This window comes from Saccostrea cucullata, unplaced genomic scaffold (genome assembly GCF_032062105.1).
Source record: "Saccostrea cucullata isolate Sc308-1 unplaced genomic scaffold, CSIRO_AGI_Scuc_v1 ctg242, whole genome shotgun sequence".
Taxonomy (NCBI): Eukaryota; Metazoa; Mollusca; class Bivalvia; order Ostreida; family Ostreidae; genus Saccostrea; species Saccostrea cuccullata.
In genome coordinates this window covers 260,032-285,724 of record NW_026927731.1, presented here as the reverse complement: position 1 = coordinate 285,724, position 25,693 = coordinate 260,032, and the positions used below count along the sequence as shown (strand labels likewise).

Below are 25,693 nucleotides of genomic sequence, written 5' to 3'. Positions count from 1 at the left end.
AGAGATTCTGGTGACCAAAAAGGTCCCTGTGTCTCTTGTTTGAAAGAACTTATTTTCATTTGAATCTTAACATTTTTGTTTCAAGGTTGAAAACCACGTGATAAGAATTTTGTTAATTTCATAAAGACGACCCAAGAATTCCTGATATTATAAATATCTTCATTAAGCGTGATGACGTCTGTCAAGGAAATGTCCCTGGATTTGTAAACATTATACTTAGACGACGCACTCGGTCTTTCATCATTGAACCGACAAAATGAGATTGTAAACATGTCTTTGGATTTGATAATATTACAATAATTGAATATTCCGTTGATTGTGTATGGAGTTGAGCTGGTGCAGTTTATAGAATGAGCCGACATTCTTCTGAAGGTTCCGGTAAATATTCAAGGGTTTCTCTCTCCGACTTGGACTCTGAAGTGAGTTGTATTTTCAGAACTTCCTGTACAATTTTCTCTTTATTGTTTGGGCATCAGTGAAAATTGGAATTTTCATCGTTTTATAATGGGAACGACTTTAAACTATGAATTCTACTTTCTTCTTTTGAATGCTAAATTTTACAGCAGAATAGTGCCATCAAAATATAGGCCCTATAAGGTTATTTTTTACTTTTTTGAATACAGAAGGATTGTGTAATTTGGGTTTGCTGCTATTGCAATTTTCTTGGTTTCTGTTATGTTTCTGTCAAGATGATAGATTTTTTAAATCTAAAAAATGTTAAGTCATCGAATAAGGTTACTGTATGTATGATGTGATATTTCTGGATGTTTTTAATCTTGTACTTTTTATACGTGTATTTAATGAAGTTTATATTTGAACATCAATAACATTCAGCGCATCGATTTAATTTTAAAAGTTAAATTAAATATTTGTTATGACATAGAGTTTCCAATGAGTATAAATTAATGTACATGTATCATTCGCAGTAAAATTACATACAGAAACTGTATTTGCTGCTGTCTGTCCGCTTAATTAAAAGCTGTGATATTTCCTCAAGACCTTTAGTTTCTGTCTGACACGTAATTAAATTGAGAGAAAGGACCGTGCCATTTCCCTCATCGGAGAAATGACGGCTTCCTGTGGAAAGCGAGATAACTCTGACGTGCTTCTGTCTAAAGTAAAAATTGAACCGCTCATGGGGAAGATTTTTTCTCAATAAAACACCTGTAATTTCATCGTTAAGAGCCAAAGCAGGGAGCATCTGGTCACATAAAAGAACGAGAATATAACAAATTACACGCTGGTGTTCTATTCTGCTTAAGAACAGAGTCTGGGAATAGAACCACTTAAAAATGTATTATCTTAAATTTTCTGTACTAGCCTGCTCTGAGAAACAGCGATATTTTTTTAGAAACAAAATGCGAGTAGTCATGCGGAGGATAAAAAGCCCCACTAAGGTAGGCTGATAACATTTTAACAGCCGCATCGTATATTATGTATATTATTTTCCAAACCCTATGGCTTTTCAAACTTTCTTGAGCTGTTGAGGTTATTATGGGTTAGAACATTCCTTATCTAATGTTTCAAAGATTTTTTTTTCAGATTCAGTTATTTTAATTCGAAATAGTATAATAAGACCTATTGTATATTTTAGGAATCGCCAAGTTAGAAGTATTTAGTTCAAATATGATACAGACGCTATCATAAAGCCATTCAACTGGTATATATAGAGAATATTACATACTAAAATCCATATCATATGTCATATCAGCCCGAGGGCCGAAGGCCCGAGGGCTGATATGGGGCCCGAGGGCTGATGTGACATATGATATGGATTTTAGTATGTAGTATTCTATTTATCATATATTTAAAATACTTAATGTGCGAGTTCATGTATTGTCATTGAAGAATGTTTCGTGCTTGTTTATGACATTTTTGTTTAAAATCTAAAAGAGCCAATTTTCGGTAACTGGAAAAAAAATAAGACCACAGATGTCATTAAAGAAGTATTTTACATGAATATTTAAGTAAAATCAAGTAAATTAACGTTTGAAATTAATACAAGCGTTACTTCCGGTTTGATATGGATTTTCGGCCCGCCGGTCCGATACGTGATATGGATTTTCGGACCGAGCCGTGATATAGGGTATTGTGACGTCACCCGTATCACACCGTGCAGAATCGGTGTATTTACTACTAAGTATATGATAAACTGTTATATTAACTCAGAGAAATTGCTTTACGAGGTTATTAATGTTTGTTCTAAATATTGTAAACATTTGATAGATAAATTGGTCGAATTTAGTACAGATAAATTACTGTAGCATTCGATGATGTGCAGAAACAATCCTCGTGCAATATTTGATTTTCCAAAGGCTACAACTCGATATTAACACTATAGAAAAAGAGACTTGTCCACTTGCAAAGTGTGCAACAAACGCATAGAACTTTGCGGCAATACTTCAGTAATAATATACAGCGCATTAGTATACAAATAGTTATCTTTTGTATACATTCTTTCCAAATGACGATGTATTTCTAAAAATGTAGTACATGTACGTATATCGCTACGAACGTAGTGGTATACGGGGAATTTCTCTCTCCATTGACATTCGCACTTTTTGCTTCACTGATACTTCCATGCATTTTATAACCTACCCGTGGCTGTGGCCTCTTTTTATCATCAATTTTGTGCGTTTGTGGTACTTTTGTTTTTCTATTCGGTCTCATTTTAGTTATACCGACGATTTCAATAACGGGTAAATGCTGTCTAGAGATTCCATGTTAATGAGACTTGATTTCATCATGGAAACGACGCGCGTGAAGTACATGCTTGAAATTAGATGAAACCGAATGTGCCATTTGTATTATATTGCCGACAGGCCTCGAGTATTGATCGGCAAAACTAACACATTTATTCGATATTGATGAAAATTTGAAAAATGGATGACGCTGGCAAGAGGTTGATTAAGAAAAATGTCGAGGGTACTATGAAACAAGGTGTTCAGGATGAAGTGGAGATAGTGAGTAGCATTGAGGGGAGGATGTTAGTTTTAATTTTCTCATGAAACAAAACAGCAACGCATTTTTTTTTTTGGCAATATGTTTAACATTTTGTAGCTTAAAAATTACACCTTAGGGCATCTCTCGCTCGACTTTGTTCAGATCAATTAAAGTTTTAAAAATGTGCTTTTGTCAGCATGGAGAGGGAAACGTTAAGCGCGAATTGAATACCGACACTGGTGTAAAAAAAAATAATAATAAGGACACAAATCAGTGTCAAAACTACAAGAAAATAAAATTAGGCTCAAGCCTGTAGCAACGTTTTTCAAACATAAAATTATGTTGATGTACAGAAGACTGTTTTAATAGGGTGATAAGCCTCCAAATTAGAATTTACTTTTCACAGAAAAATGCCCTACCCCTGGCAGTACAGGCCTGGACCCAATCCATATAACAATTTTTGAAGTAAAGTACAAACTTGCCCAGTAGACTCAATTAGGGTGTATCTTGATCTACAGTCTGAAGCCAGGGATTTCTGACTTATTTATAATTTGTGCTGCATTATTTCATTTTTAATTTACAGTTATGAATATTATAACAATTCATCACTTAGAAATTGAGGTCATATTAACCCTGGTTGATTGATTAATTCTAACACATTTTCTTTGATATATTGGAAGGTTGCAGCCAGGTGATTTTACATGTGGACTTTGTTGAACTTGAAATTAGGATGATTAAATACAAATAATTAGGAAGCTGAATATTGCACATGGCATTTATAAGATGATGGTGCATTTTAAAATAAGCCCTGTGCTTGATTTAATCTAGAAATATTTTAAAACTCTGGAAAAGGATATAATTTATATGAACAATTGTTGAGTGTCTTATGTGTTGTCAGATACAGGATTCAAATATTTTATTATTTTGTATCTGCTGATATAATTGTGTTGCTTTATTTGTAATATCTGAAATGTGACATAAACAAATATCACTTATTTCTATAGTATAATTTATAGTTTTGTTAGCAGTAAAAAAAGACTTAAGTATCATTTATTCCTATAGCTTTGTAAGTAGTAAACAATGAAGGCTTAGAGTAGGGATACTACAGAATAGGGATTCCCTCTTAAGGAAGTTCCTCATTTACTTAGTGATAAGCATTTTCAAAAATAAGTTTTGTTTGTACATTAATTATCTACAGGTTCTGGTACACCCTTCCCTTTTTCTCCTTTCCACTGAATTAGTTTCTTAGCAAGCCAACCCTCCCCAATAAAAGACCTTGACTAAGAAAGACAAAGCAGGATTTAATATATTTTGATCATGGTCATGATCCAAAGAAAATCCTTGCAGACCCGATAAACTTGTTTGTAGAAGTAAAGCAATAAAGGTACAAGTGACAATATACTGTAAGATAAGATGCCTGTAACACTATTACATCTATTCAAAGGTAGATGTTGGCCTGAAAACACTGAAGGGGTTGTCCTGTAAAATGCCAGCCATTTGATAAATATATAGTTACAAATATGCTCATTCTATCATTCTTCTTTTATTCAAAGAAGGGGGTTTAAAAGAAAGCAGCATTTCTTGGTTGGTAGGACACGGACAAATTATATATCAGGTATCCTGAAATCAATGTAAATATACGTTTTTGGGGAGGCCCTGGTAGAAAACAGTAATCCTGTGTAAGGTTATCTTGGAGGAGGCATTATGGAGAAATCTGAGAATGGTTTTACAGACATCAAAGATCCAAGGTCCACTGGTCAGCATCCGGTCAGTTTGTTTTTTATTTATCTCAGTATATTTAAGCCATTAAAAAACAAATAACTTTTAATGCTTTAGTTGTATACATTCTTAAGGCCTTATATATCTGTTGACTAATTTGACTATTCAACAGATCGCTGGTTGACATTTAGGCCCAATCTTAATGTTAAGTTCTACGGCAAACGAACTGCAAGCCAGAATTTATTTTAATTATTGGTCCTTTGGTCTCTGCTCAGAAGTTAATCAATTGTGTAGAATGCTTTTATTGTTTTGATAAAATGAGTCAATATATGTCCTCGGACAAATGTAGACAAAATCAGATTTAAGGCCATCTGGTCAATGGGAGACAATCGATAGTTCACAAAAATCAGGATCGAAATATGCGGCCTCAAAAAGTCGATGTCGTTAAATGCAAGATACAAATTAATGGGACCATTCCTCCATTGATGTTCAATCACGATTTTGTCATCTTGAGGCAGCGACTTTTTCTAACAAATCAATACCGAGTGAACAATATTACTGGCAAAAGCAAAGTATGATTTAAAATTTGATGCATGAAGTTAATGTGTTAATTGCTGCTCGTCTAGTGTAAAAAGCATTTAGGACTAATCTGTCACCTTGGGAGATGGATTTCATGTCCGAGCTAGCGGTGGTAGAGATCATCGTAGTTTGAAACCATTGCCTATATTTCGAATCTTGTTAATTGACAATGTGTTAGTCGCCAAGGGATGCTCAGACTACTTTTTGCTCCGTCCTGTGAATGTGATATAGTGTCAGATTTCTGAAGTCAGACACTAATATCTGAGAAATACATCCCATTTCTACTTTCGTACCATTAATGTGGGATATAAACTGAGGAGAAGCTATTTCTCTGATTTTATAAGTTTTTTTCTAGAGTGCTACCAGTCAACATGACGGTAAGTAAGCAACATATTATTTCTGTTGTTTTTTTATTTAAGTTTTGCTCAAGACCATTACATTACTGACTTTTCAACTAACATATGCTTTTATGATGTTATTGTTCTGCAAACTGGAAATCCAGTTTAGGAGGTGGGATGGGGGTTGGGTTTCTTGAATTATAACTATGTGTTATTTTAAGTCTTACAAAAAATTAGGGTTTTTTCCCCTACAGACTTGAGATGTCTTGCTTCCTTCATGGTACAGTAATTTCTGTTTACTGCATTTTGACTTATCCAAAATCTGCGCTGCATTAAACTGCATTTCAGACATCAATATTTGATTCATTTAATGAATACCAAATCAGTTGCCGTAAATGGAGGCTAACTGTGATTGTTTTTTTGTAGGCTAAGTGATTGGAACTTTTAAGGCAGACATTTTTAATATCTTGGAAACATTGGTCGAGACAATCAATTAGTTGCTTTAATTTGATTTTCCTTCTAAGGCAAATTGGATATGAAGTACCTAATTTCAAGTTGAATGAACAGGACGCTTTGTAACAGCACTAGTAAAAAATTATGATGTGTGTAATTTGCAATAGTCTGTTGGTATTGCTTTGTGAATTAAAAAATAATAATGGAAAATTAATCTAAATGTTGACTGTCTAGTAATTTTTCAATCTGTGGTTTCCCTCAGTAAAACATGGAAGTGACTGCCATTATTTCTATAATATTGGGGGTACTCAACTCTTACTTGCAATTCATTTTTTATCAGTGAAAAAGAAGTAATGATAATTTTACAGAATCCTCATTACAAAGTACGATTCATTCTGCACCTCCTATTCCCAATGCTCACAATACCTCTGATCTAGTACATTAGTACAAAATGCTACTTTGATCCAATTTCTATGTTGGTACACAGGCAAGATTTGCTCAAATAGCCAAGTGTATTCTTATTTTTATCATTGGTGCCTTGACTGTCTAATAAAAGAACTGCATTAAAAAAGGGCAGTTATTGAAAACAAAAACGAGGTGTCATTAGAAGTAGTTCCCTTTCTACTGAATTATTTCTGGCAAAGTAAAGAGTTTCAGATGCTGTTAATTTTACTTGCTCCAGACACACAATTAATGACATAGATAATTTTGTTGGACTTTTCATTTTCTAGGGTTAATAAGGTTGGATTTGTAACCTTTGATAATTGAATAAAAGGGGACCCTTTTTCTCTCACAATGCATCAGGGGTACTTAGTAGGAGGAGTTGCTAGCTGGTTTGTTTAATGTTGCACCAATAATATGTTTAATTGATGAATCTAGTATGTAAATGTGTATCTTTCCTATTTATCATGCAAACACCATTTATCAAAATTCATAACCCATAAAAATAAATTACTGACTTTTCACCCTATCAAGTGCAACTAAATCATTAATCTCCTCAGAGGCTGAGTCTTGGTACAAGTGTTTTCCAAATTGCATGAGCTATCACAAAAAGAACTCTACATGTACTTTAACATGTACTTTTCCACTAGCAACAATGAAGGACTTTGAGAAAACCTTGTCTGTAAAGGCAGTTGTTTGATTGACGGGAAATGAAGATGCAACAGATTTCATGTCATGTTTGACACAAGTTCAATTACTGTCTGCTGAGAAAAATTCTCTCAGTTGAAAAGGGAAAATCAATAAAAATTTGGTCTGCATCAAACAATATCATGCAAAGTCGGATGAAAATCGGAAAATAAAATCTTCATCATCCCTCCAAATTCCCCTGGCGATAAGTACCGGTAGTATTTGTTTCAGGCAATTTGTCGAATTGATTGAAAGGAAATATGAAAACTGACATTAACTTACTGATATTCCTAAAAGGCTCAGAATGTTATACATCGAAAAACTTAAACAGCATTATAAGTTACTTCATAATTTGCAATTTGTGAATATTGTAATGTGTACATTATTTTCTATCTTAGAAAAGTCGATATACTTAATGATTTACCTTAAACTATTGTTTACGTACATTTATAATGTACTTATAAATCTCAGGCTGCGGTGTTGAAACAACAATAACAGCAGGAAATTCTGTTTTTGAAATCAACAACAGTATCGTTGCTTCATCAGCAGTGTTGATGTGTTCTTGTAATGCTGAGATAATTGACAAAGATGATCAAATTGATGGCGACTAGGGAGCATGCTTCTGTTTTGTCTATCTGCTTGAATAATGCTGCACCCAGTACTTAACTATTTCTTTCATCAATTAATGATTTTTAGAAGCTTTTTTTTATATCTTATTTTCTTTTAAATAACAAATCATAAAGTGCCATGTGCAATATAAAATATGATTCAAATGTACAATTTCGTATGATTCATTAAAACTTAAATTTTGTTTAATGTTTCCTGCCTCAAGGGTATTGGAATATAATTATTGAATTTGTACAGAGAAGAGTTTCTTCCTATTTGATTCACTACTTCTGGGATGCATCAGTTTCAATATTTTGTAATTTAACTCATTAAAAAGTTAACAAATTATCTTTTATTCAAAAAATGTAAAAATTATTGAGAAAGAATGTAACAAATTATAAAATCTTGAATGGTGTAAAAGTTAATTGTGAGTATTAGGCATATCAATTCACAAAGAATGAACAATAAAAATACAGACTAACCTTATTAACTTGACTGGAGTAAGAAAAAAAACTTTCAGATAACTCAGGGATCGAGATATTGAGGTTAAAATACATGAAGAAGGATTGGTTGGAACTTGCAACTCACTTTGAAATATATATGGTATTCGATGTATTATTAGAAATATCAATGTTCAACTACTGGTACATGTATAGCATAAACTGTTTGAGAGTTAGAAGGTGTATTATAATATCCAGAGAGTGAGTATTTATGTTTGCTTAGTCAAAGACAAAAGTCATGTTCTCAAAGACTTCATCTGCCACAAATTAACCAAGGAGAGTTATTAAAGCTATATATAATTACTAGTATCCAATAATGGTTTGGCTTTGAAGCTTCTTTATAGAATGTTATTTCATTATTGACTTTTAATACATACTGGAGGACATACATGAATCAAAGGAGGGCCGACATTGTTATTGTATGCTTCTAAGATCCTGGATCTTAAGGTATTGGAGGCATAGCAATTACACAAGGAAGATGATCAGTTCTGTAGGCTATAAGGGTCCAATTAATTTTGTTTGATATCTCTGCAGTACATTTTTCTGTCATTTGAAAAAACAAAAAATCTCATTTTCTACATGATACCAAGGTAAGTTTTCAAATCTAGCAGAAATTTTGTCCAACTCTAATGAGCTGAGATTCAGTAGTGTAAAATTCATTTAGGAACCATATATACTTTTTTCTTTTGAACTACTTACTTCAGGCACAAAGCCAGAGGACTAACAATCAAAATTCTTCTCAGAAGCAGTTTAATTGAACTGTTGAAAATAGGGTGATGTGATGTTGAGAATGCATTTCCTTAACTTGTTGACAATTCCAGCCGAGCCAATCATCTTTCTTGTGTAATTGCCAGGGGCTAGGAGTACAATGCCTTAATTGGGGATTTGTCCTATAAGATGACTATCAGTGCTCACCATTATTAGATCAAATTTTGTATGCTTGGAAAACTGTGATTGAAGCAATATGCAGATGCCAAAAATGGTAAGAAAATGGCACTTTTTTGTTTACTCTTATACTTAATCATTTTCAAAGGAGATTTAGATGCAGCATTTGATATGAGTAGTTAAGTTCCAGTATTACATTGCAAAGGTATGTTTTTTGTTGCCTTACACAGTGTTACAGATAGTATAGGGGAAATATGACCAGTATGGATAATGATGTGAAATTAGATGTCCCCTCTATTGTGCTCTGTTTTGTAGATGCTCTGATGCAGTGAACAGTGCAATTTCCATAAAAACTGTTATATTGCATTAATCAGGTTATGCTCCTTTGTCATTGCAATATACAGCAATGATATTGAATTATGTTGGTAGACATGTACGAATCAATATATCACTAGAAGTTTTACACAATATATCCTACAAGGACAAATTTTATGGTCTGCTTAAATAGCAGTAATTGTGTGTTAATAGGCAATAGAGGAAACTGGATGTTTGTCATTTCAGAATGCCAGAAAAATCATTCCATGATTGATTCCCCAGCATAAGAGGTCATTATTAGCTGGAATCCTGCTTTGTTATGTAAATTTTTTTGTAGTAAGTTGAAAAGAAATGGAATTTCCAATAAGAATTCTGTATTTTTGAAGCTGCGATTGAGCTCACAATTTCTGACTATTGTTCACTATACATTGTACATGCTGAAGATTCAGCTCCCAGATAATGCTAATGTCCCTTGTGCACAGGACCTCTGAGTCACCTGTCTGGGTCACAAGTTTATAGTCTGTACTTGTCTAGGGCACAGCAGTTTAAGTCTAAATTGACTATCAGCAACTTGTGTAGGTCACAAGTTTATAGTCTTAATTGTCTAGGACACAGCAGTTTAAGTCTTACTTGACTTGCAATAATTAGTCTGGGTGACAAGTTTGTAGTCAGTACTTGTCTATAGGGGTCAGCAGTTTAAGTCTTACTTGACTTGCAATTATTAGTCTGGGTGACAATTTTGTAGTTAGTACATGCACTTGTCTAGGGGTCAGTATTTAAGTCTTACTTGACTTGCAGTCTCTATTCTGGGTCAAGTTTGTAGTCAGTACTTGTCTAGGTGTCAGCATTTTAAGTCTTACTTGACTTGGAATTATTAGTCTGCGTGACAAGTTTGTAGTCAGTACATGTACTTGTTTAGGGGTCAGCAGTTAAGTCTTATTTGACTTACAGTCACTAGTCTGGGTCACAAGTTGTAGTCATTACATGTCTAGGGGACAGCAGTTTAAGTCTTACTTGATTAGGCAGCAATAACCATGCAGGGTCACACATTTGAAGTTTGTATGTATCTCAAGTTCCTCAGTGTATGGCCCCGTGGGGATCCGGGTTAGAATAGGTCCTCAGTACCCCCTTGCTTGTCGTAAAAGGCGACTAAATGGGGCGGTCCTTCGGATGAGACCATATAAACCGAGGCCCCGTGTCACAGCAGGTGTGGCACGATAAAGATCCCTCCCTGCTCAAAGGCCATAAGTGCCGAGCATAGGCCTAAATTTGCAGCTCTTCACCGGCAATGGTGACGTCTTCATATCAGTGAAATATTCTGGAGAGGGACGTTAAACAGTATACAATCAATCAATCCTCAGTGTATGACTAGTAGTCACAAGTCAGTACATGTCTAGGGGGCAGCAGGTTTAACACTGTAGAGGCTTTGCTTGCTTAGTCCTAAGTTTTTTTTGACTTTTCATTCTTTGTTGGTTTTATTTGAGTAACTGGCCATCACTTAATGGTTTTATTTGACTCTAAGTACATGTACCACTGTGTAGGTATTACTTTTGTGTCCAGGGGTGGTACTGGTAGTTGTGTAATTTCACAATTTTACTTCATGATCTCTTTAAAAATTAAAATCAATAGGACAATTTTCTTTTCATCATTTTACCAAGTACTTAGATTAAACTATATGTAGGAGTAGCTAAGCCATGAAATACTAAGATTGAACTAGATGTAGGAGTAGCTAATCCATGAAATACTTAGACTGAACAATATATAGGAGTAGCTAACCCATGAATACTTGATGCATGGGGGTGTTCACAGTGGCTGTTCCATACTACAGTACAGGGTACTCCTGGTGCTCTAACTGCTTTCATCTTTTATTAGTGCTTATTTTTTACAGCGATAATCATGAAATATTGAAAGAAAGACATCAAAAGGTTTTTTCTCTACAAGAAGTTGTGAACAGTGCTAAAATAGATTGTCCTTACTAGTTTTTCAGACTTGGAAAATACATATATATTACTCTTAGACTATAAAAATTGCTCATAAAAGAGAAATTCTGATAGAAAAACTTCCATGAAAATATAATGAAAGAATAAATCTGGAAAGGAAAGTTGATATACAGCATCCCTTTTTACTCTCATATACTTTTAATTATTAATCTTTGAAAAAATTGAATAAAAGTTTCTGAAGAACCGAAGTAGAGTTATTCCCCTTCAAACAGAAGCAAATATTTTTCCCATATTCATCTACCACTGAAAGTGATTTTTACAATATGTAAAATAAATACTACAGAAACAAATTTTTACAAGAACTCTCTCTCTCTCTCCCTAACCCCCCTCTCTCTCTCTGCAACAGAAGTTAAATTCAGCTTAGCTCAGACAGGTTTTCCATCCTGACAAACAGATTTATGTTAAGTATATAAACAGCAGAATTCTAGATGATTTACAACTGTGTGTAAGCTAAAGTGTATTACTTTGCAAATTTGAAATTGCCTTCAATCTGTACTCCTGACAACTAATTAACAACTGATATATTATGACACTATATTAAGGCACTACAATTCAGTCATCATTTGTGCCATTTTATTTCATGTACATATATATTTCTATGATTCTTGTACTATAAAGGTCATTAGCCTGTTTGTGAAATATTTTAAAATGAAATACCATCATTTACACCACAAATATTACTCTCTTTTTTATGGAATCATGGTCATGAATAAGCCATTATAAATTCCGTGGCTCGCAGCAAATGCAGTAATGTGTTTTTTATTTGCAACTTTTTACAGACATCATTTGCTTTCAAGTTTTACATTCTGACAATGTTCAATACATAAAGCATTACCGTTTCCAGGAAGTTTAAGCAAATTTTTGTAGCTATCAAACAGAAAATTTGACACAAGTTTTCAGGGCAAATTACCTTGTTTCCTTGTTGCACTCTGTGGTTGTCAAAAATGTTTTTTTTTTTTTTTGTATGACAGCACTCTACTGTGACATAATTCATGTGACATGAATTAATATAAATTTGCTCTAAATAAATTGTGTGTTCAGTTCTGATATACATCCATTACCATAATAGGAATATTAAGGCACAATTAAATTCTAAAGGACAAGGATGGGACTTTTAAAATTCTCTGTGTCTGAAATTGAAAAGCAGGTATTTATGTTATTGTATTTTGCTTGTTTTTAAGGGGGGTGGGCTGATTGTAACATACTCCATAATATTTAGACCACCTTTAGAAAATTGAATTAGACCAATTCGGTCTGAAAAAATTGGGTCAGCAGGTAGGTGAGAATTTTTTTTCTTGGAAAATTTCAATTAAAATGCTAATTTCTTTAAATTCTATTTTTCTGGAGTACTTAAAAGAAATAATTGCTTTAAAAAAGTTTTGAGTTGGGCCATTTTAGCCAGTTAGTCTGGAGAGGGCAATCAAACAATTTTATTTAATTTTCTTCTTTAAGGAGGATTTAACTAAAAAATTATACTTTTTAGCTTACCTGAACCAGATTTAAGTGAGATTTTCTGTTCACCCGGTGTTTGTCTGGCTGTGTGTCTATCCATCTTCAACTTCTACTCCAGAACTTGTGGACCAAATTCAAAGAATATTGCCATAAAGCATACTAACAGTGTACTTACTTATTTTTACCTATTATGGCCTTGCATGGCCTATAGGGTAGTATAAAACCTTCATAGAAGAGTATGTTCAAATGAAGGAACACAATCCTTAAAATGTAGAAAATAATGAAAACAGAAAAAAACTTAATCTTGAATTTTTTTATGAGCAGTAAGCCAGTAACTGGGTCAGAAAATATTTAATAAACATCTTTGAAAGTTCCTATATTTCCTATAGTGTCGACTCAGAGATTTTATTTTTTCAAATTATGGTGTGTTTTTCTTAAAGGGGTAGGGGTGTAAATTCTTCTTTAATGCAATTTAGTGATGTTGAAGTCAATATTGTGTGGATTGAAATTTGTTTGGTCAAGTTTAGGACCATAATATTGAGCCCAATTTTAATTTAATGCCTCTGAAATGGCGAAAAGATTCTCGAGATTCTCTTTGGTTAAGAAATTGATAACTATAGCAACTTTAAATTGTTGACAACGATGAGACGACTGAAGCCCCACCCCATCTCTTTGCCGTACAAAGCACTGTCATTGGATCATTGCTAACTTGTTGACATTTGCCCGAATTTCTATCCACGCCATACTGAAAGTCCAAGGATAACAGAGAATTGTACTAAAGCAATCTAAAGGTCTGTGACTCAAATCTGAAGGATCACTGTTTTAAAATTCAGTAATTATACTCTCTGAATTTGACTGAATTTATCCAGCTGTATTGTAAAATTGATATAACTTTCGATATCTACCCAGTATATGCCGTCCCAGCCACTGTACTGATGATGTAATTCATCTTGATGATATCAGTTGTACACCCATCCAGGTCAATATAAACCAGGCACCTCATGTATACCTACAGTGTATTACCTATACCATTATCCAGTAGATCATCTGTATATTGCTGTTACATGTAGCTATATATATACAATATCTATCAAGGCATCCTCATGAACCATATCAGTTGTTGATATGACAGAAGCCAGTGGGTGAAGACTAGCAGAAACATTTCAAGTGTGTAGGTTGCAGAATTGTGAGAGTTCAATATATATATGTTTTTATTTAAGAATTTCAAAATTAATTTTTTTTAAACTATGCAGTAATTTCCATCACTCCATTACACCAGAAGTCATTTACAAAATTATTTTTTAAATAGATTCAGTTACAGATTAGTGAAAAAGAAAAAAAAAGATGCTGTAATTATGTTTTTAGTAATTTAAGTGGGGGGGGGATCATTTTAATCTCAAAATGAAGAATTTCTGGATAATATAAGGGGGATTACGAAAGAGATGAGAGGGAAAAAGAATCATATAGATCACTGGTGATATGGAAAAAGCCATTATCAATTTGTAACTATGCTGATACAGTGCCAGAGAAATGATTATTGGGAATGAATTGACTTTCTCTAAGGGGAGATAACCCTGGAAAATAATGTATAAGCTAGTCTCAGTGTCTGTTTCCGCAACAAGGGCTTTAATGTTTAAAGTCGATTTCGCTTATTGATTGAGTGCCCAGATATAATTCTGCATGAATTCAAATATCAAAACAGTCTTTGTCTGAACACTGGATTTCTTTACTAAATTATAATAGAGGCCTTGCACTAAATATTGAACAAGATGTACGTGTGCTTGTTTGCTAATAAATGAATCTATCATTTTGCTAATCTAATTTTCTCACTTTCCGAGCTCACAAACATCAAAATTGATATAATGCTGGTGTTGTATTTAATTGCTGTTACACCCGCACTACTAAAATCAATAGAAAATACTCAATATTCTTTTCTTCAAATTCGTCAATAGTTTGCTAGCTACTGGAATTTCAGAGAAAAATCAGCAAATGTAAAGTACACGTGTATATTTAGTAGGTCATCATTAAATAAGGTATTGATGTATGGCAAGAGCAATGTTTTAAAGGTGAAAATGTATATTTAGTTGCATGGTTAACCAACTCTAATATTGCACTTAAAATTACTTGTAGACAAATGGTGATTATTGATGCTGTATTGATGCAATATAGACTGTGTTGTGTAGCTGGGGGTAACACACAAAGTATATATGTTAGTACTGGCACTATAGACACTGAGGCTGGTATTTTTGGACATGTGTTTTTGTGTATTGCGACTAATTAAGGGGCTGGGCTGACATGACTGCCACTGTATCCAATGTCTATCCAGTGTTTACTATATTGTTTGGCTGGCTAAGTAGCTGCTGTTTAAATTCCCCCATGCGTGATTGAGACGTATTATCTACAGCTCTTGTATCATGTGGCTCTGGACAGCCAAACTATAGGTATCTGTTCACTCAAAAGACATAGGAGAGAGGGGGAAAAACGTCAGAATATTGGAATATTAAAGAGTTTTTAGTGAATTATCTGAAAAGTTTCTGGAAAAGATGTATTATCTGAAGTTATGAACTTTGCTGCAAGCTTAGCATACCTGTGAGATAAAAAGTGGGAGAGAACTTAGTTTGAATGCTGGATGATGTTCCAACAGTGGATTAATTAAGTTGTGAAGATGTGTTTAGTATTTATCATTTAATCAACGAATGTGAGAAGACACAAGGGGACACATTGTAATCTTTTTCATAGAAAATTGATTAGTAAACCTTAGTTACACCTGAGAGCCAGGGAGCAGGTGGGAAGTAGATTTTTCCTCCACAGTTTTTGATTGGGATTAGCAGACGTAGCGTTCTGTAACCAAGATGAGTGATGCCGAGTCATCTGCTTCTGATTACAACACGGTAATAATTAACAACCTACATGTATTATATAAATCCCCCAAAATAGATTTTCTTTTACTGAATTTTTCTTCAATTTATTTTGTTTTTAGATTATAACAATGTTTTGCTTCATATTATTTTTAATCAGTTAAAATAGATACAGTGTGGTGTCAAGCCAGATTATGTAAAAATTAAATACAAATACAGTATTTTTATTTCAAGGAAAAATTAACTAACTAGTGTTTTAAAACATACAATTTTCCCTTTAGAAAAAAAAAGAAATTTTGCAAATTTTTCGCATATAGCCTATACATATGTGCTCCCATCTGAAATGAAACCAAGATTTCATTCTTTTACCTAAAGGCATTTTTTTTTAATCATCCTTTAATATTGATACAGTTTCTGAATTTTTTTGAAAGAATATGTCAGGAAAATCTATACTTTTTTTATTGATTGGAAGGGTATACATGAGTTTAATGGATTCCATTCAGGTTGCTTGTTGTGAAGTAGATTACATTATTGATGCAGCACCCAAACGTGATCAAATTTTAATGATTCTTTGGAACTTGCTGTGGTGACAAAAGGATTACTTGAAATCAATAGAAAATAAAAAAAATTTAAATGCAAATCGAGTGCTATAATACATTGTACATTGAAGAAATGAAGGCTTTACATTGGATATCAGATACAATGTTTGCATGGTCACAGTGAAATTGTATATTTTCTGATGTGTCGTTGGGGGGGGGGGGGGGGGGGGTGTATCCATGCAGGCATTGTGATAAATTTTTTAAAATGCTTTTTTGAGGAATTTTTTCACCCATCCTTATCAGATATTATAAAAATGATATTCACAGATAGACATATGTAGTCAATTAATGCCTTATTGATCCAGAAAACAAATTTTGTTTTGCTGTATACTGTTCCCTATACAACACCTGGTACAATCTGGTTATTGTACCAAGTATACAGTTCTAACACATCATACTAAGCTCACAGATTTACTAGGGGATACAGTTTCAAATGGAGACACACAATAAATTAGGATCAATACATATAACATTATGTGTGAAATACAAAAAGGCACATTTGCAAATGGTGCATATAGATTCTCCTTGTATTCAGAGTCTGAAAAGAGTCTGTCTGGATCATTTGAACTATAAATCTTAATTGTTAAAAATATGAGATTTAAAAAGTTTCATTAATTTATGGTAGAAAACAATGTTTGCCTTTTTTATGTTCTATGCATGGATAAAATACTTAAAGTGATGATGCATAGTGATTTTTCTTGTATTTCATATTTTATTATGGTTATTCTTATAATTACGAAATTTAAACTGAACAAAAGTAAACAAATAAATTAAAATGCAGGGGTTTTTTTTTTGGTGTGTTTGTGTAGACATTCCAAGTTCCAGGAATAAATGTAGCTCTCGATCTAGGAAGAACAATCGGATAGAACTTTTTTGAGTTATTTTTTTCTCAAGAGAGCTATAGTTTGACAGCTACTACATTTATAGCTACTAAATACTGTAAACCAACTTTTATGTATGGCACGCCATATTCACAAAAATGAGATAAACCTAGTTTCACAATTGAGAAACTAGGTTTATCGACTGTAAACTATAGTTTACGGACTGTAACTATAGTTAACAAGTTAATCTATATTTTACATCTGCAAACTATAGTTAACGCGATAATCTATGTTTCACAACCGTAAACTATACTTAACACCGAAAACTATCATTTGCGATTGCAAAACATAGATTATCTGATAAATACAATTTCACGATTTGTAAACTATAGTTTACAAACCGTTAACTATAGTTAACGATCTGATAAATATAGTTTCACGATTTGTGAAACTATGATTAACAACTCTTAACTATAGTTTACGATTGTAAACTATAGTTTACAAACGTGAATCTATGTTTATCAACAAAATCTATTGTTAACGCTTATTACAGACAGATAAACTTAGATTATCATTCGTAAACTATAGTTAACAACCGTTAAATATAGTTTTACAGATGAAAACTATACTTAACGAATCGTTAACTATACTTAACGAATCGTTAACTATAGTTTACGTTTGTAAACTATAGTTTACAGTCGATAAACCTAGTTTATCAATTGTGAAACTAGGTTTATCTCATTTTTGTGAATTTGGCGTGCCATATTTATGCACAACATCTTTTGTTCACGATTCTTTAGTTTGGAATCCATTCAATTAGTTTGCGCAATCGAAGCAACTTCCAATATAAATAGTTTACATAAATGAATACCAGGTAATTGGTCCATGACAAGAAATATCTGCGTGCAAAACACGTTCACGAAATGCGTAATGTGTTGTTTACCTTCAGGGTCATGTGTGGTCTTGGCTGGTTTTTACAATGTTGAACATCCATGAAATGATCTAATAATCAACCTATAATGTTATATGGCATATGGTTTTTTTATTATTATAAGAAAAGCTCCAATCATTTTTTTGGTACCCTTGAGTGATATGAAGAAGAGGGGATGTACTCTATTACCCTTGTGTATCTGTGTGTCTGTCTGCCCATAAGATATTTTCATCACAATTTTCTTAGGGTCTATACTCTTTGCAGATGCTTGAAATTTTAGCACTCTTTGTTTTGGCATAGCCATATTACTATGCTAATTGGGATTAATATTTTTTCATGGTATGAATCCATGGCAATGTCAACTTCCTGTTTATCCGTGAGTCCATACCAAATTTCCGTTTTAGTTTTCTCAGCAACTAGATGCTGTATTATTGACCATGGCATTGCATAGCAATCCGGATATATGACCGCGCACATTTGATTTGTATAATTTTGAGACTAGAGAGTTCCGATAATAAAATGAAGTACCCGCACCTCAGATCTCCAGATTTCCGCATTATTCCGCATTTTTTCCTCATTTTAATATGGAAAAAATGTGGAAAAAAATACGGAGAAAATTAACAATACGGAAAAGCAGAAAATATACGGAAATAATACGGAAAATAAACGGAAATAATACGGAGAATTGGACTTAGTCTATTTTTCATCTGGAAAAATATTGAACTCTTAACTTAGAATATTTTTCATCCGGAAAAAATACGGAGCTCTGGACTTAGAATTTTTTCATCAAGAACAAGATGTGTTTGTGAGACACAGTAGCACCTGGCGGCAACATTAAGTTCTAAAAAGCAATTTTTAGCAAATGGGTCTCAGTCAAGGTCACACAATCATTGTTCTTGGTGTCATTTGAAAGCACTTTATTAGTGTAGTATGCATACCAGATATTAAGTCTCTATCATCTATGTTTCAAAAGTTATGGCGAAAATTCGAAAAAAGCTATATTTAGTACATAGGTCACAGTCAAGGTCACAAGGTCATTGATCTTGGTGTCAGCTGAAGGTGCCTAATTAGTGGAGTATGCATACCAAATATGAAGTCTCTATCTCTCACGGTTTTAAATTATGGCGAAAGTTCGAAAAAAGCTATTTTTAGCACATAGGTCACAGTCAAGGTCACTGACCTTGGTGTCAGTTGAAAGTGCCTAATTAGTGGAGTATGCATACCAAATATGAAGTCTCTATCTCTCACCGTTCAGAAGTTATGGCGAAAGTTCCAAAAAGCTATTTTTAGCATAAAGGTCACAGTCATGGTCACAAGGTCATTGTCTTATGTGTCATTTGAAAGCACTTAATTAGTGGAGTAGGCATACCAAATATGAAGTCTCTATCTCTCACGGTTCAGAAGTTTGGCGAAAGTTTATTTTTAGCATAAAGGTCACAGTCATGGTCACAAGGTCATTGACCTTGGTGTCAGTTGAAAGTGTTTTTGTAGTGGAGTATCCATACCAAATATGAAGTCTCTAAGTCTCACGGTTCAAAAGTTATGGCGAAGGTTAAAGTTGACAACAGACAAACAGACAGACATACAGCTAAACAGACAGACAGGACAAAAACAATATGCGCCCCGAAAAAATTTGGGTGCATAAAAACTGTCTTGGAGTTAACAGCAGTTCTCTGTTTCTCCTGAATGTAATGTACAATTTGATCGGGATCGGAAGAATGTTTCAAAAAGTCGGGCTCAGTGATCAATTAATTTAAACAACAGACCGCCAAAATTTAACCTTGGCCTCCATGTTGCAACGTCTGCTCTGTCTAAAGGAAGAAGTTTGTTGACCAGATAGCCTGAGGTCGTATTGCTGTATCAACCAAAAGATGCAGATACACGTATTTCATATGCGGTAGGTCAGTCATATTTTTTTTAACATGTGTGTCACTGTGATGATGAAAATAAATACTCTAGGCCTAGGACTTTACCAGGCTACGTACGTTTCAGCCAATATGCCCATGATTCAAATCTTTCAATCAGCTCATAGAATTTTATTATGGTTAACCACAATTAAAGGTGTTAATTTTGGGGAGCCATGGGCTGTAATCTCTAGCAATGATTTACCATACATTTTTTTTTGGTAGCGTCTGTGCATGAGGAGGAGATTTTCTGAAAAAGAATAAGGGCTTAGTCCATGGATGGTTATGTTTGAGGTATATATATTCTTTTTTTTCTTTTTTTATTGCTTGTTTAATTAAAAACAGTCAACTATGATTGTCATTATTATAAATAATATTTTAAACAAATTGATATTAAATTGAAGAACCCAAACTCAATGTGTTTATTAAAAGATTTTAAAAGGAATAAAAGCAATGAATTTAAATTTTATTAATATTGCACCATTATAGTTTAAGTACTTTTTTTTGATTGATAGGATTTGCCAATTCGACCGCAAGTGCTGCTGCAAGAAATTAAACATGCAGAGACACAAATTACAAAGAAGTCTGAAGAAAATTTTTATTGGACAGATGGGTGTAAAGCACAGACCTGAGATATAAATTGAATTGTGAGAAATATGAGTCAGGGATGCAGGTAGAAAATGGCAAATGTGATCCAGATTGATAAAAAGTGTCTAAAATTTTTTCTTGTTTTGTAAATATTCAATGCTATGTCAATTGTTATTTTTTCCCCAATACCTAATAGTGTTGAACATTTCACTCCCACTTTTGCTTAAATAGAATGAATAAATTTCCATTTATTTAATATGAATATTAAAAAATGCCACATTTTTTCCATGATGAACTTGTGGCTTAAATAAGAGTTCCAGTTTTTTTTCTATACATGCTCCTATTTGTTTGTCAAAGATATAAGATCCAATACATTGCTCATGAACATAATGTGTAATTTTGTTCATTCATTTATATGTTTTTTTCTCATAATGATATAAGGCCAAAAAAAAAAATAGTCTTGTTTCCTGCTACCCGACCGACCCTATTTTTGGGGGCCGATAAAGTTTTTTCGATTCGGAAAAAAAATGAAATATTTCCGGAATTCGTTCTGTCACCGTTTTTGGCTCCCATGTTATAAATACAAAACAAAATGGCGGCGGCCATTGGGAAGAGGCCACCCTCATGTGCTCTCTGTTATTTTGGAACGGTGTCGCTACAAGGACACAAAAACAAGCGTAATAACAACCTTTTCGAGTACTACCACTTTAAGTGATATCTTTGCTAGTGATCGATTGTCAGTTGTTAGAAGCTCTTCGATGCTACTCATCGATTATAAAATAAATGTCGCCGACATCGCTAACATAAAATAAAATTGTCATACTTCCAAGTGCAAAGAGCATAAAAGTAGTGATGAATGTTGAAAACATGGAAGGATTCTTGTAGATACTTTTACCACCATGATTAAATATGGGGTTACACTAATACCAGGAAACGGTAATATTGCAAGTAAAGGAAAACATAATTAGTCTAGTCAATCTTTAAACGTAATTATCACCATAAGTACATGTCTAACTCCTGGATAATTACTTTTACAACTTGCAATTTTAACTAACTAACACTAATTTTTAAGAAATAAATACATACATATATTAAATGAAAGGTGGGACTAATATCAGTAAAATACCCATTGCATGGACTTTATTAAAAAAATTAATTCCCATTCTGTTTCAATAGTCCTATATTGTTTAATGTAAACAAAATACTATTTTCCACTTTTTAAAAAAGAAATTTCAATTAACATTTGTTCTTGATTTAATTCCTGTTCACTAAAATATTTCACTTAAATTACAAATTTACATGTATTCAGATTCATCATCTTTGTTTTTTTTTTTTTTTAGATTTCAAATAGTTAACAATGATAAAATTAACCTGCTCAGAAATCAAATACAGTGTAATCTAACAAAGTTCATGGTTTCTGTAACACATATGGTCCTTTGCTGAGTTTTTAAAGGAATGATTGTTTGATTATCTACTTGACAAATACCTTCATGTTCCATAACTGAAAAAAAAAATTCTGAGAAAACTAAAACAGCTTTCTACACAGTGTACTTTATATTATAAAATACCACTTGAGTTGTTGTGCATCAAGATATGAAATTTAATTGTAAAAGATTATACTGAGTGACTTGTGATATGTTTAATTTGATCATGTATTCAGTTCATATCCAAAAAATGCCGTCGGAAAAAAATAAAATAAAAAAATAAAATAAAATAATTTTCCTACCTACCTACCCTATTTTTTTTCGGCTGGTAGCAGGAAACAAGACTATTATTTTTTTTGGCCTAATAAATTGTATATAATTTTGCACATTGTTGATGGTTTTGTAAATATTTATGTATGTATGCATCATGTAGCGGTTTTATTAGCCATTTTATAACCATGTGATTAACTCCGTATTTTCTCAGATTTCCGTATTTCCGCATTTTATCAACCAAGTAAATACCTCCATATTTTGTATATATGGAAATGCGGAAATCTGGAGAGAATACGGAAAAAGAGTCCAAATACTGCATCCACATTTTCTCCATATTTTGAATACGGAGAAAATTGGAAATTTGAATCTACGAAAATCTGGAATGAATGCGGAAAATTAGTCCAAATACTCCCGTCCGCATTTTTTCCTTATTTTGAATAAGGAAAAAATGTGGAGATCTGAGGTGCGGGTATTACAACACATGTTGGAGTCGAAGTCAATTTATATAGAATTATTTAAATGTAAATTATATGTAGCCAAGCAAGATACCATACATATAACATAGACATTGCAGATGCTTGAAATTTAAGCACTATTTAATTATTCCATATGTTGGGATTCATTTTTGTTTGAATCCAATGTCAACTTCCTGTTTATCTTTGTGTCTCTCTTTAAGATGCAGCTTGTGTATATTCACATACGAGCATTATAATATTTGCATCAGAGCGGGGTATTACTAGTGAGCATTGGCTCACAGACTTCTTTTTTAACTTTGGTTCTTGAGGTGCATGAATCTTTTTTTTAAGTGGGTGTAGGACTGTAGAAAAGATGTTCTTTTATACAGGAAGTGAAGATTTTTAGTCCCCTGAGTAATATTGATAGAAATTAATATGAAATTCCCTGTGACTGTCGGGAGTCTTAGGAAAGATTCTCCATTGATTCGTGAAGGCAAGACAGGGAGACATCAGCATTAACCAGTAATGTTGGTTATTGGGGATCTCATTTACTTGGCAGAATTGTAAATGTGCTTAGTTAGGTAATAACTGGAACTTGTGCCATAATAAGTATAATTAGAATGGTTTTAAGCCATTTATTCTACAATGCCCTAATGGACTAAATGTAGTATCAGAAGATAAGCAGCACACTTCACAGAGCTTATTTATAACTTCTGGTAGCAAAATATTGATATTTTCAAATGAACATTTATCTCTACTTTTGTTAATTGAGTGAAAACCAGTAGAGCTGCAGTTTCATCAGAGACTTCATGTTCATACTTAACTAAATGAGTTTTACTGTACTGTACATGTAGTCCAAAAGGATACAAAGAAATAGTTTGGAAGGTGCTATAATATGGTGTTATGAAGGTATATTTACATCCACTGAATATTTTCTCCTTTACTTCTTAAGAAAACCCATTGCATTAATCACTGCATAAACTACATTAGGCATGTTGCCTGTACAGATTTCTTGATCAGTGGCTGTTCCATCAATGAAATGTATAAAGACGTTCCTATCATTAATACAATAATTAAACTTTTTAATCCTTCTTTAAATGATTATTTAAACAGATATAAATATAAACAATAAAATGTCTTTCTTTGTTTGTTATTACTGGAATTAACGGTCGCAGCTATTGCAGAAAAGCGCCACAGCTGCTTCTGTTAATTCCAGTAATAACAAACAAAGAAAGCATTTTATTGTTTAAATAACCCTGAAATTTTACTGTAATGGTTATTATTGACAAAACATTGGCAAAAGTAAATAATATTAGAAAATAGTTGAAAAATAATTGCTTTATATAACTTTTTCTGAAATGTCTGTATTAAAATCAATGCACCTCCCCTACATTAGCTATTACTACTACATTATAGCCTAGCTTCAAATTATCATTATTCACACCATTTTATACATTAGTGTACATTTGTGGAAACTGTGTCCTGAGGTAGTTTTGCTTCATTTTTTACCCACTGAAAAACATTGAAATTTTTTTTACTAATTATTTATATTTTGAAAAGTGCATGGCTAAATCAGCAGAGCCTTCAGCTCAATAGTAATGATGCCATTACTTCCCAAAAGAGAATATTTTTTCAACACCTGCAACATCCATGCTCTCTATTTTCACAATGGGAATTACTTTTATCATTTAACATTGCAGAAACCTGTTTTTAGGATTGGAAAAACATTTTAAACCCCAAAAAACTTCTTTTATAATTGAAAATTATGTTCTCTTCTAATTTCCTGAGTGAGTTGATGTCTTTAGCATAGGGAAATTTAAGAAGCAAAGTGGTAGCCTCCGAACTTTCCTATTAACGTGCATTAAGGATTTTTTGCTCCGAGCACTTCGCTGGAATGATGATACATATTGTTAACGATTATGACAAATAGCGAGCAGCCTTTGTACGTAAAAAAAAATATTTATAATGTCTTTTCCAAAGAAATCCCGGAATGGGCAAGCATCTGACAGTAACTAAAGGAGATCCCACGGCATCAGTTCCTTGTAGTCCCTGCGGAGATGTGATAGATGATGCACGGAGGCAATGTCTCAAAATGGCCAAAAAATAATTAACAACCAAAGTCAGAATCGATGTGCCTGTGACAGAAGTTTTGTGTCATGGCAGTTAGGATCTGAGAATTATTGACAATTCTTTCCACGGTTCCTCCAAGATTTTCTGCAATTAAGACCCTCCAGTAGACAGGGCTTCTCTTAAGTATTGAGCTACGCTTCAGCCCGGCTTTATAGACACTGACTCATTCCGCAGTTCATTTCCGTATGTCTTCTTTGCTTAGCCATGAATTTGGATATCAATTCCTGGAGAAAGCAACAAGTTTGATTTAATTTTCCAACTGCCTTTTAATGGAATCTGGATTTCTGTAAATTGGCCTGCATTTATATATGTGTGAAGTAGATGTAATTATGTGATCTACACAATCGTCATTTTAATTTCCAATACAAAACTTGATGCATGGATTGTTGCACATGTGTAGTGATTTTCCTCTGAAGCTGATAAATTACTGAAAACAGTCATCGAAGTAAAAACAAAGCTTGTTCCTTATAAAGGAATTATTTTTCTGATGTAAAGTTAAAGAGAAAAACTATGATAGATAAAAGGATGAAGAAAAGTCTTAGTGTGGAAAGTGATGGGGATCAGGTATTTAATGTTAAAAAATTTAAATTCAAGTTTTAAATATGTTAAAATGTATGCTGGTGATTTTTTTAAAAATGATTATACATGTACATTGAAGTATATAGATTTATTAAAAAAAAACAAACAAAAAAACCCCAAAAAAACCAACTGTATAATATTTAGGAGGCTTCCTTTTCATTACAAAAAGAAGGTACTAAATTAATGACATTTCTTCTATAAATTGCTTTGTTG

The 25,693-nt window shown here is 33.1% G+C and overlaps 1 protein-coding gene across 11 annotated transcripts in view; it reads left to right on the top strand.

Moving 5' to 3' along the window:
- The first annotated feature begins 287 nt into the window (after positions 1 to 287).
- LOC134275370 (dipeptidyl peptidase 4-like) overlaps positions 288 to 25,693 on the top strand; it is a 48,204-nt gene continuing 22,798 nt past the window's right edge. The window contains exon 1 of one of the 11 annotated variants that reach the window (XM_062757648.1): positions 288 to 419. In XM_062757648.1, the coding sequence (XP_062613632.1) occupies positions 351 to 419 (69 nt within the window). In that variant the 5' untranslated portion in view covers positions 288 to 350. Of the gene's footprint in view, positions 420 to 2,826; positions 2,964 to 4,513; positions 4,711 to 9,124; positions 9,249 to 12,467; positions 12,614 to 15,088; positions 15,810 to 25,340; positions 25,466 to 25,693 lie in introns of those variants that run through there. The other 10 variants (XM_062757651.1, XM_062757647.1, XM_062757649.1 and 7 more) reach the window with 10 other exon arrangements.